The sequence below is a fragment of the Entelurus aequoreus genome, linkage group LG07 (genome assembly GCF_033978785.1).
Source record: "Entelurus aequoreus isolate RoL-2023_Sb linkage group LG07, RoL_Eaeq_v1.1, whole genome shotgun sequence".
Classification (NCBI taxonomy): domain Eukaryota; kingdom Metazoa; phylum Chordata; class Actinopteri; order Syngnathiformes; family Syngnathidae; genus Entelurus; species Entelurus aequoreus.
In genome coordinates this window covers 39433120-39446172 of record NC_084737.1, presented here as the reverse complement: position 1 = coordinate 39446172, position 13053 = coordinate 39433120, and the positions used below count along the sequence as shown (strand labels likewise).

Sequence of the window (13053 nt, the reverse complement as noted above, 5' to 3'; positions counted from 1 at the left end):
AATAAATGTTTCCCCACAGCGACACTAAATTTAGCATACAAGAAAATCTGTGTCATAATCTGCTATTGTGTTGTAATACCGTCAAACAAGTCATTAGAAAAGGCGAGCAGGAAAACATGTTAGATTCGCCCCTTAATTGAATGTGACACTTTGTCATATTAAAAAAAAAATGTTGCGCTGTAAGCCACAATGAGACTTTTCACCGAGCTCTGATCAAACCCCCTCATGGGTTTAAACATCAAGTGTAAGATCCAAAATATGTTGGGCGTATCATTGAAAGAGGGACAAGGCTTGTGGACACTTTGAAAGGCTTTTATGTTTCTTTTTGACATGAATCTGTGGGCCTGACAGTCATTAGGATTATTTTTGTCGCTGTTTGCACTTCTACTGGTCACATGGCAGGCTCACGACCTATGATTTTGGTTTTTTAAACTAATTATTTAACCTTCAAAATAGACAGCCAGACAGACAGATACTTTAATATTCCCATCGGGGAAATTCAGGTAAAGTATATACTGTATTATGAAAGCATTTGATTGGTATGTTGTGTTTTTTAAAAGCCTGAATAGCGTCTGTGGTTGACTGAATATCTAACTGTTTGGTAGCTTGGAAGAAAGTTGAGCCTCCAGTTCAAATCAATTTCCATCACATCAACAATTTGACTGATTTACCTCTGCATGAAATGGTTTCTGCAGTTGCCTGTGCTAAATTATTTTCCTCCACTGGCTTTGATGTGCAGCCAGTTGGCTTTTGGTGTAATCCTACAAACAAGCACTCATCTCCATGTGTTTGTACTCCTTCTTTCTCCGCAGGTACAAGTGGGCAACTACAGGCACACCATCGCCAAAGTTCAGCTTGGCGGCAGCGAGTTGGCCATCGTGGTCTCCATTGTGGTGTGCTGCGTCCTACTGCTGCTCTGCACTGTGGGTAAGTCGCCAGCAGCAGCAATAGATAATCCAGATGTGGAGCACACAAACACACTTCATGGATTTTAGTTTCCTGGGCTTGCTTGTCTTCAGGGCCCACAGCACAAAGACATCATTGTTTGTTACCACACGGCTTTAGAAGGTCACATTCTTTACACTATCTGTGGCAATATCACATTGATTTAGATATCGTAAGTGACATTAGTGTACATACAACTAAACCAAAGAGTCACTGTCCTCTGCAGTGGCCATGTGTGTTTGCATAACTGGGCCATTTTTATTAAAAAGAAATAGACCCACAACAAATGTCCACTGCAGAAGACGTTGCATGGTTCCCAGCAGTATACACTGTAGCAGAATCAACATGAAATAACAACACAGTAACAACTCCCAACACACTTGTTTGTATCGAAATAAAAAGCAGTGAACAATTGTCAAACAACATTTCACCATTATTTCTTATACAGTGGTACCTCCAGACACCCAAAAATGGTAACACAAAACTTTTAATAGAGAACAATTATAGTTTTACAAGCAGAAAACCATGAAGAATGCATATGAATGACAAAAGAAATTGATAAAATAACATTTAACATCACCTTTATCTTTATTGAAGACCCTTGACAGGGATGAGCAACAATACAAATACCACCTTTGTACTTTGCTACAACTTCTTTCGTGAGTTGAGTAGTTTTCTCACCTTCTTTATCAAAGTGCTGGCACTGTTGTTGTATACCGTATTTTTCAGACTATAGAGCGCACCAGTAAATAAGCCGCACCCACTAAAGTTTAGAAAGCATGTTGCTTTTATTAGCCACACCGGACTAAAAGTACGTTGTGAAATTAGGTTTTTGAACAGAAAGATTTTGTAAATGTTTATTTACACACCTTAATTGTTTCTAAAAATTGCCTGTAGCCTATCAGTAGTTTGGCTAAATAAACAAAACAGAAAGTCATCGTCATGGACCCACTAACTGCGGAAGCTTGCTTTTCAATCAGCTAAACAGACTCAATAACTCCACGGTGAAGTCTTGGTAAATTTAAATTTAAACCGAAACCATACAAAAGGAATGCCATTGTAAGTTAATAATACTAACAAAGACACTCGTAAATGTGTCACATATTAGCTAATGCTAACGACAATCGTTTGATTACATTACGATAGCACGTACAAATCACACATCGGACGGTTTAGTAAGCATAAACCATTTTAGTTATACTGTAAAACTCACAATCGTTGCTTGAAGTGTTGAATGAAGAATCCATATGAGTAGAAAGCTACGGAAGGCTAGAAGACGGAATGGCAGTGCTACGTCCCGTTGAACGCTCTAAACAGAAGGGCACTGAGGCACTACAGGCACCTCCAGTGAGCGAACTCTTCTAAAAGATGTCGCCATAGCACACACAATAACACACCTTGTCAGTGTCCTTGCTTGTTGTTTTTTTTTTAAACTATTTGCATTATGGCCGTCAGCAAAGAAAAATCCATAAATCAGCTTCACCGTTTCTTAAGCCGCAGGATTCAAAGTGAAGAAAAAAAGTAGGGGCTTATAGTCCGGAACTTATGGTACAAAGAACACACAGACAACGGCTGTGTGCTAAGACTACTTTGTTTAAATCAACTAATGCAATTACATGCAAAACAGCCAGTCAGCGCCATATTATCTTTGATTGTTTGTGATCGTTGGGTGTGGTGCGTTCAGTGACAATCTAAAATCACGGACTCCAGGGTTCTTGTTGACTTTGATACTACTATTATTGGTATGCTACAACTTTATTTGGCTCTATCGTGAGTTGTTTGCAGCTGTACTGTAAAGCACGGAGACCTTCTGACCACAGGAATTCTACTTCTTTTTTTTTACCACGCTTTGAATCCTAATAAATAAAAATAAAATAATGCTAATTTATAGATTGTAGCCTCAATTTAGCCTTGTCACATCTGACCAGTGAATTTGCTGAACGGGTCACGGTGCACCAATGAAATTGTTCACATTAAATCAAAAACACTCAAACAATCTTCAGTCATTTAGCGCGTTATGGACTCACCCTCATCATGCAGAAGACACGACGGAATACACAAGAATCAGCCCCAAAGCCGAAGACAAACGAGCCGGCCATCGAAAAAGAAAACAGCCACTGCACAGAACGGAAATCTACCACCACTAACAGGCCGAAAGAGCAGAACGCAGCGCATCCAACAGGACAACTTCAGCAGGGGAAAGAAAAGGACTAAGACAGCGTTCAATGACCTCTCCAGTAGGCTACTGTATGCGTGTTACAGGGAGTGTCTTTTGTTAAATTTGTGAATGAACACGAGCGCTTGTGTTAATATTTCATGTTTCAATGTGTACACCCGAAGCTTACAGACATGTGCAGCATTTATGTACAAAATTAAATGAAGTGTGTGTATCTTATATTTAGATGTTCTCTATAGTCAGCAAATGACAGTAATTTTACTAAAACCCGAGACAAGGTACGAAAACTGAGACAAATGTTTGCAGAAAATTTCCGCCTAAAACCAAATCATACCAAAACACGGGCATATATAAACCGAGGTACCACCGTGCTACTTGTTGTACAGCTGACAGTCTGCAGATTGAAACGTATCAAAACTTTTTTTTTCTCATGTCTGTCTCAGCCCTTGTCGTTTACTGCACAAAGAGCCGAAGGGCAGAACGCTACTGGCAGAAAACTTTACTCCAAATGGAAGAGATGGAGTCCCAGATCAGAGAAGAGATCCGCAAAGGTGCGTTTAACACACACAGGCACGCACACACACACACACACACACACACACACACACACACACACACACACACACAGTTCCACAGTGCTATTTCATAAGTCTTCAGACCTCAAATGACATTTTGTGTCAGTTTACAAAAAAAAGAGCATTGAGGGGAGACAGAAATATCGACCACCTTTGCTTGTGTTGTTTTGTGCACTTCTTCCAGTGTTTGTTGGAGGATGCTTTCCCGTTCAAAATGCGCCGGTGATGCATCTGTTGACAGATTTGTGCCTAGTAAGCATGACTCATAAAACGCAGCGCCTGACAAGTGATCAGTCACATGCAGTCACAGTGATTTCGCCACATCGCCTCTTCGGTATAGCGAGGCCTTGACATGCATGTACATGCGCCCGTTTGCGTGTGTGTGTGTGCGTGTGTGTGCGTTTGTGTGCCTGTGTGTGTTTCTAGGGAATGCGAGTAAAGCTTTGTGAAGGCCACTCCATGTATGAGCCGCCAGATTTATGGCTTAGAGATGGGGGGTGATAGAGGGAGGAAGCAATAGGTGTAGGAGACAAGGCGGGAAATGCGAGGAAAAGCAGAAGTGTAATGGAGGAGGAGGAGGAGAGGTTAGTCAGTGGACAAGGAAAGATTTGTGACCTATTTGAGGGTGAGTGTCCACAACAAGACACATGTCTGCTGAGACAAAAGATACAACAGAAGACTAGGGAGGAAAGCAAGATGGGAAATTAACATGTTCCAGCTTACAGGAAGGGGAGGTCTGGTGTTTGGGCCTTCTGGGGCCAATCAGGAGTTGAGAGTGTGAACTGACTCCTGCTTTAGAGCACATTAGTGAGCGGCAGCATAGATAACTCCAGAGAGAGTTTTCCCTACATCCCCCAGGTCTTGTTTTCCTGTCTTTCCAGGCAAACACAGTCTGAAGAAAACAGCATTGTAACCTAAATATGTCTCACATGGTGCGGCAGGAAGGGCTCTGTTGTAGAGATCAGCAGCTCTGATTAGAGCAGGACATTATCTTCTCTTATAACACGCCACCATTGCAGCATGCTAGAACACAGCATGTAAACATCAGCCTGAACACACTTCTGAGAGAGTCATTGAGTGCTCCGGTTTCTATTTGCCAATCCTGGGTTAAAATATCTTTTTTTTAAATGAGCCTGGCTTGTTTAGACTCATTTGAGCTCATATTTACTGAGAAAAAAATATGAAGTGCAATCCTCTTCTTAGGTCCAACAAGAGTGTCAGGTAATGGCGGATTACTGGTCTTGAAACCTCTGCATGTTTGTTTTGTGAAAGTGTGTAATATTGTGCACAAGAGAAAAGGGAGTCTCAACAAGAAAAATACAACTACATAATAACAGCCTGTGTGTACATTGACGCCTTTGTTGTAATTACTGGAAGTGTTGGTTCCAGTCCAGAAGGTGAACTTCATAACACCTGATGGACAGTTTTCACATTCAATCAATCAATGTTTATTTATATAGCCCTAAATCACAAGTGTCTCAAAGGGCTGCACAAGCCAAAACAACATCTGCAGTACAGAGCCCACCTAAGGGCAAGGAAAAACCCACAACCCCAATGGGACGTCGATGTGAATGACTATGAGAAACCTTGGAGACACCGGATGCAATGGACGTCGAGTGGGTCTGACATAATATTGTGAAAGTCCAGTCCATAGTAGATCTAACATAATAGTGAGATTCCAGTCCATAGTGGGGCCAGCAGGAAACCATCCCGAGCGGAGACGGGTCAGCAGCGCAGAGATGTCCCCAACCGATGCACAGGCGAGCGGTCCACCCCGGGTCCCGACTCTGGACAGCCAGCACTTCATTCATGGCCACCGGACCTGTGTGTCCTACCCCCCCCCCCCCCCCCCCTCCACAAGGGAGAGGGGGCCTGAGGAAAAAGGAAAAGAAACGGCAGATCAACTGGTCTAAAAAGGGGGTCTATTTAAAGGCTAGAGTATACAAATTAGTTTTAAGATGGGACTTAAATGCTTCTTCTGAGGTAGCATCTCTAACTGTTACCGGGAGGGCATTCCTTAGTACTGGAGCTCGAATAGAAAACGCTCTATAGCCCGCAGACTTTTTTGGGGCTCTGGGAATCACTAATAAGCCGGAGTTCTTTTAACGCAGATTTCTTGCCGGGACATATTGTACAATACAATCGGCAAGATAGGCTGGAGCTAGACCGTGTAGTATTTTATACGTAAGTAGTAAAACCTTAAAGTCACATCTTAAGTGCACAGGAAGCCAGTGCAGGTGAGCCACTATAGGCATAATATGATCAAACTTTCTTGTTCTTGCCAAAAGTTTTGTACCAACTGTAATCTTTTAATGCTAGACATAGGGAGACCCGAAAATAATATGTTACAGTAATCGAGACGAGACGTAAAGAACGCATGAATAATGATCTCAGCGTCGCTAGTGGACAGAATGGAACACATTTTAGCGATATTACAGAGATGAAAGAAGGCCGTTTTAGTAACACTCTTAATTTGTGACTCAAACGAGAGAGTTGGGTCGAAGATAATACCCAGATTCTTTACCGTGTCGCCTTGTGTAATTGTTTGGTTGTCAAAAGTTAAGGTAGTATTATTAAATAGATGTCGGTGTCTAGCAGGACCGATAATCAGCATTTCCGTTTTCTTGGCGTTGAGTTGCAAAAAGTTAGCGGACATCCATTCACGGATCAAGATGGCTCTGCTCCGTTCGGCTGCCTCTCCACGCTCTCGTCACAAGATTTGCGTATTTTGGTTAATTTGTGTAGTTTTTTTTGTTTGTTTTACTTCGACCAACGGCACAACAATTGTTTACGACCGGCAGACTCTTTTGGACATAAATTCAAAAACAACTCAACAACTTCAACGAAGCTCGGACCTCTTGAAGGAACTGCCGGCAGAATTGAGAGTCCTTCCTAATGCCGGTAACAACAACAAAGGAGAATGGCGGACACACCATCGATACCGTGGCAGCCGAGGGGGAATAAGGAACCGCGTGAGAAGACGTGCAAGCCGGACGCCTCTCCCTTCTATCTTGCTCTCCAACGTCCAGTCAATTGAGAAAAAGCTGGACGACATCAGGGCGAGGATTAAGTTCCAGCGGGACATCAGAGACTGTAACGTCCTGTGTTTCACTGAGACCTGACTCACACCGGAGGTTCCAGACCACGCCATCAGCCTGGAGCCCTTCTCCGTGTACCGGAGCGACAGGAACGAGTCGTTGGGGAAATCAATAGGCGGAGGCGTGTGTTTTATGGTGAATAAACACTGGTGTGGACCGAGCAGTGTGGAGAAGATAGGGGAACACTGCTCACCGGACCTGGAGTTTCTCATTATCAAATGCCGCCCGTTCTACCTACCAAGGGAGCTAACATCAGTCATACTCATCGGAGTATACATACCACCCCAGGCCAACGTTGAGACCGCACTTTCGGAGCTCTACGACCAGCTCATGTTGATGCTGCTATTGTGGTTGCTGGGGACTTTAATAAGGCGAAACTTAAAACAATATTACCAACGTTTTACCAACACGTGACCTGTCCTACCCGAGGCGATAATATACTAGACCACTGCTACTCGCAGTTCAAATGCGGCTTTAAGTCACAGTCTTTATCAGCCTTCGGTAAATCAGATCACTCCGCCATCTGGCTTGTACCCGTGTATAAACAAAGTTTAAAGTGCGCCCCCGTGGTGACGCGAGAAGTCAAGCGTTGGTCTGTGAACTCAGAGAGCGCGCTCCAGGACGCGCTAGATTGTACAGACTGGAGCGTGTTCCGCGAGGGCACAGAAAACATTGACGGATATACAGACACTGTGCTGGACTTTGTTGGTAAACTGGTCGAGGAAATAGTCCCCACATACACAGTAAGGGTTTTTCCAAATTAGAAGCCCTGGGTTGATAGATCGGTCCGAGAGGCTTTGAAAGCGTGCACCTCAGCCTACAGCAGAGGGCGCGCGACCGGCGACATGCACGCATACAAGGCAGCGTGCTATGACGTCAGGCGTGTAGTGAAGCAGGCAAAGGGAAGATACAAGGACAAAATGGAGTTTCAATTTCAGCAGGCTGACTCCAGAGCTGTATGGCAAGGACTCAGAACCATGACAGACTACAAAGGCAGCCCCCCATGGTGAATGCTGATGTCTCCCTGGCAAATGAGCTAAATACCTTTTATGCACGGTTTGAGGCTGCAAATTCAAACAGCAGCCTTCATGGCGCCGCAAAAGAGGGTATGGCCACTGGCAATGGAGACTCAGCATTCAGAATAACAGAACATGACGTGAGGAGAACCTTTAAGAGGGTGAATACCAGGAAAGCCACAGGGCCAGACAGCATCCCCGGTTGCGTCCTAAAAGTCTGTGTTGACCAACTGGCACCGGTATTCACAGACATATTCAATCTGTCCCTTGAACAGTCCATCGTCCCCACCTGTCTGAAAACATCCACCATTGTCCCTGTTCCAAAGAAATCTTCCCCTGCCTGCCTCAACGACTACCGCCCCATAGCCCTTACCCCCATAGCCATGAAGTGCTTTGAGAAGCTAATCAAAGACCACATATGCTCCTCCCTCCCCCCCACTATAGACCCCCTGCAATTTGCATACCGCCCAAACAGGTGAACCGATGATGCAATCGCACACGTATTGCATACCGCCACGACACACCTGGACAAAAGGCAGGGGAACTATGTGAGAATGCTGTTCATAGACTACAGTTCAGCATTCAACACCATAGTCCCATCCAAACTCGTCATCAAGCTCAAGGACCTGGGCTTGAACTCAACCCTCTGTCAGTGGGTCCTGAATTTCCTGAAAGGCAGACCACAAGTGGTGAGAGCAGGGAACTGCACCACATCACCCATCATCCTCAACACCGGTGCCCCCCCAGGGCTGTGTTCCCTCCTCTATTCACTCTACACACATGACTGTGTGGCTAAAAACACCACCAACTCCATAGTGAAATTTGCTGATGACACAGCTGTGGTGGGCCTGATCTCCGGTAACGATGAGACAGCCTACCTGAGTGAAGTGAAGAACCTGGCACTGGACCACACACATGAAAAAAGGCACGACAGCGTCTCTACTTCCTCAGGAGACTCAGGAAGTTCAAGCTAAACCACAAGATCCTCAGAAACTTCTACTCATGCACAACATAGTGTCATGACTGGAAACATTACCTCCTGGTTTGGGAATAGCACCGCACACGACCGCAACCGACTGCAGAGAGTGGCCAGATCAGCCGAGCGCACCATCGGAGGTGTGCTCCCAACCATCTGCAACATCTACACCAGGCGGTGTAGATCCAAGGCCAAGAGGATAGTGAGGGACTCTAGCCACCCAAGCAATTGCCTCTTCTCACTGCTGCAGTCAGGCAAGCGCTACCAGAGTCTCATGGCCAACACGGAGAGACTCAGGAGGGGCTTCTATCCCCAAGCCATCAGACTGCTCAACTGCACCGCTGATTAACACTTATCACAATTGCACAAAACCGCACGCACAAGAATCACTTTACTTACCACTGTAATTACCGGACTACAATACTCTTCATTCAATGACTGTAAATAATGTAAAAACAAGAGTATAAAGAAGTCATACTGTTCCGTTACCTTTGTTCATACTACTGTCACTACTCAACTGCCAAAAGAACTGTAGACACTTTAATATTTATTACTTCCTATAATGTATTTACTGTGTATACTGTATATACTGTTATACTATTTGACATTGCACTGGTACTGTATGTGATTACTGTACTTTTACTTATACTGATACTTCTACCATAACTACTGGGACTTATTGTGCAACTTATTGTCTTGTAATTAATGTACATCAGAGCTATTCAAATTTTTGTATTTTTTGTATTGTGTATTAGATTCAGCAACTAGTGTTTGGATCCCACTGTACGCAATATCTGAAGAGCATGGAAAAAAGCATTTGACTGTGTACTGCATGTGACGAATAAAACCTTGAACCTGAACCTTGTTTAATTTCATTAAGCCCCGTCTCCAGCTGACTACAATCCGACGTGTTGGTCAGCTTTAGGGGTATGTAGAGTTGGGTGTCATCAGCATAACAGTGAAAGCTAACACCGTATTTGCGTATGATGTCGCCTAGCGGCAGCACTTGCTGAAGAGTGCAGGGCCAAGAACCGAACCCTGGGGAACTCCACACGTTACCTTAACATAGTTCGAGGTCACATTGTTATGTGAGACGCACGGCATCCTGTCAGTGAAGTAAAGAGTTAAAGAAAGACAAGGCTAAGGCTGACATACCAATACATGTTTTGATACGCTCTAATAAAATATTATGATTGACGGTATCGAAAGCAGCGCTAAGATCAAGAAGCAGCAACATAGATGACACATCAGAATCCATCGTTAGCAATAGATCATTAGTCATTTTTGCGAGGGCTGTCTCCGTAGAGTGATTTGCCCTGAAACCGGATTGAAAGGGTTCACAGGGATTGTTAGACACTAAGTGTTCATTTAGCTGCTGTGCAACAATCTTTTCGAAATAAACGGAAGGTGGGACACCGGCCGGTAGTTTACCATGAGGTCAGGATCGAGGTTAGGTCCTTTGAGCAGAGGATGAATAACCGCTTTTTTGAAGGCTAGGGAACAGTGCCAGAGGAAAGTGATAAGTTTATAATATTTAGCACTGATGGACCTAATAATACAAAAAGCTCCTTGATAATTTTCCCAGGAAGTGGGTCAAGTAAACATGTTTGTTTTATCCCATTTACACGCCTTAACAATTCCTCTAATGTTATTGCATCAAAAAGAGAGAGACTATATACCGTCGTATATACATTCGTATCTGTGTTAATAGAACCCAGTTGTAGCTGGGATAAACCATCACCTGGAAAAGATATTTAAAGCCAGTGAGGCTAAACATCAATCTGTAATGTATTTACATGATCAAAAGTTAAATTGTCTTTTCTGAGAAACTGCAGTCTCCAAACTGATACAAAAAATGTCCGCTGTGGAGGACACTGCTTCTCAGAAAGTAAAAGTTGAAACTAAACCAAACATTATTGTTGTTACACGGGAGGTTTACATTGTCACTTTAAAGGCACTCAACTATAAGTGTTTTTTTTTTTTTGCTTGAAACAATGGATGTGTAACAGTCAGCGTTCTGCGTTGTGTATCTTCTTAGTGATAAATAGTTTGTCTGCATTATCGCTTATAATAACAATATTACTAATACTTGGTTAATATTCAAGTCACGAAATGTAAATTGAGTATTGTTGCCACTTTTTGAATGGTTATTTATTGGCGGAATAATGGAGCTCCCATTGGCTTTGCTGTAGGCATACTTTTATTTACGTTTATTTTTTAAAAATCCATCTGTCGTCATGTCTTTCATTATGATTGTGAACGATAGGCAAAATTCCCAAAAAAGGTTTAAGTGTTAAGTTAAATTTTCCCAGGTTATATTTCTACTCTTTTGTTGAGAAGAATCGTTGTACATTCTTGGGTAGCAGGTTATTGTTAGGGAATAAAGGAATACTCATGTAATTATTTCCCCATATTTCTACTTAATTACTCAAATATGGTAACATTTGAGAGCAGTAGAGAATATGGAATGATTTTGGTCCAGAACATATTAATATAAATAATATTATATTATATTAACATATTTCGTTTACCCTAACATCATATTTTTATTTGCCTTATCAATGTATTCACTCTGTATTTGTCTTTGACTTTCTTTCTTACTGTTACGGAATAGCATTATTTTATTTCTACTGAGATTCAATAATAGTCTGTTTTTATCAAACTCTCTTTTTTAAGTAATTAATTTTTTCGAGGTAAAAGATTCTAGTGTGCAGACAAATACAGTTTTTGGAGTAAGAGATGACTCTTGCTTGCTGATTGTTTCAGCTGTCACTTCAGCCTTTGTTGTAGCTGGCGTTGCTTCCTGGTGGGACATGTCTGATATTATTCGTATAAGCTCCTTTTGTGTTCTCTCCTGAACAAAATGTGGTTGTATCGTCTGTAAATAATACTAACTTTAATTGTATAGAGATTGAACAATGTTGGTCCCCCTGGGGTACATCATAAGATACATTTACAGATGATTACTTGTGTTTGCCTAACTTCTAAAAATTGCTTTGGACCATTTGGTCTAAATGACATGGTCTTTAAAATGTGTTTTTGTAGCAATCTGTTACACGTTGAGAACATAAAAAAGCCAAATGAATAATTAACATTTGATATAATTATATTTTTACAATAGAAATTAATTGTACACTTATTTTAATGACCAATTTAGGCAACAAAAAAAACAAAGGATCCATTTTGGGGCTCTTTTTTGGGAGCCGAGCCAAAAGAAAAAAACTCCCCTTAAAATAGCCATAACAAACACTTACATAGATTTAGAAAGCCTTTAACCCCCGGTGTCCTTTTAGTGTTTTCACCTTGGAAAGCATTTGTATTTGTCCTTCTAGGCTTTGCAGAATTGCAGACAGACATGACCGACTTGACCAAGGAACTCAATCGCAGCCAGGGCATCCCATTCCTGGAGTATAAACAGTTTGTCACGCGCACGTTCTTCCCAAAGGTGAGAATCTTAGTTTATCTCCTCGATCTGATTTCTAGAGGCACCATCATTTTTCTTTCTGCTGCTGCTGCTGCTGAGCTAATCTCTTCTCCCTACATGTCCTATTTCATACTCCCTGCCTCTTGGAATATGCAGGAATATTCACCTTGGGGCTTTGAATGCACAGTAGGTGTAGCAAAATGTCGCATAAATTGGCACCCTGGTGGAGAGTTAATGTGTTCTCTATAGGTAAGCATTTTTTTGACGTGTGATCCACCCTAAAGGGGTCCATCAGTGCGTGGGTATTTTTCCACAAATACACAGGCGCACAACTCAGCAGGCTTTATCTTGCAAGCACAGGCTTTGACTTTCAAGGAGACAGAACAATGGCGGGCACTGAGACAGGAGAACTTTTCCTTCTGATTTTTGCAAATCACTCTCAACTCACATGCCCACATTACGCTCCCAGTGTTGATTTACTACACCGGACACACAGATCAGATTTATCCTCTGGTATTTTCCACCCAGACAACAAACATTAGGGTTGTGAATCTTTGAGCACCTAACTATTCGATCCAATTTCGATTCCTGGAGTGACGATACCTTCCGAATCTATTTTAGATTCTCGCAATGTGTTATTTGGCATAATGATGGCAGAATGAAACTTCTTCAAAAAAGGTTACTGGTTAAAGTAGCTCCTTCTGGTTGCATAGAGATGGCCTAAAACCGTCTTTTTAAAATGTAGTATTATGATAAATTTAGGATTTGAAAGTGTTTTTTGTTTTTTTTCAACGATTTTTGAAAATTATGAGTCAATTTAGAATCGAGATTAAGTAAAATCGG

General features: G+C 42.4%; 1 protein-coding gene across 1 annotated transcript in view; it reads left to right on the top strand.

The window, feature by feature from the left end:
• The window catches only part of plxnd1 (plexin D1), a 160023-nt gene that overhangs the window by 118688 nt on the left and 28282 nt on the right, over positions 1-13053 (top strand). The window contains exons 20-22 of the mRNA XM_062053578.1: positions 813-927; positions 3565-3672; positions 12119-12231. Of these exons, the coding sequence (XP_061909562.1) occupies positions 813-927; positions 3565-3672; positions 12119-12231 (336 nt within the window). The remainder of the gene's footprint in view (positions 1-812; positions 928-3564; positions 3673-12118; positions 12232-13053) is intronic.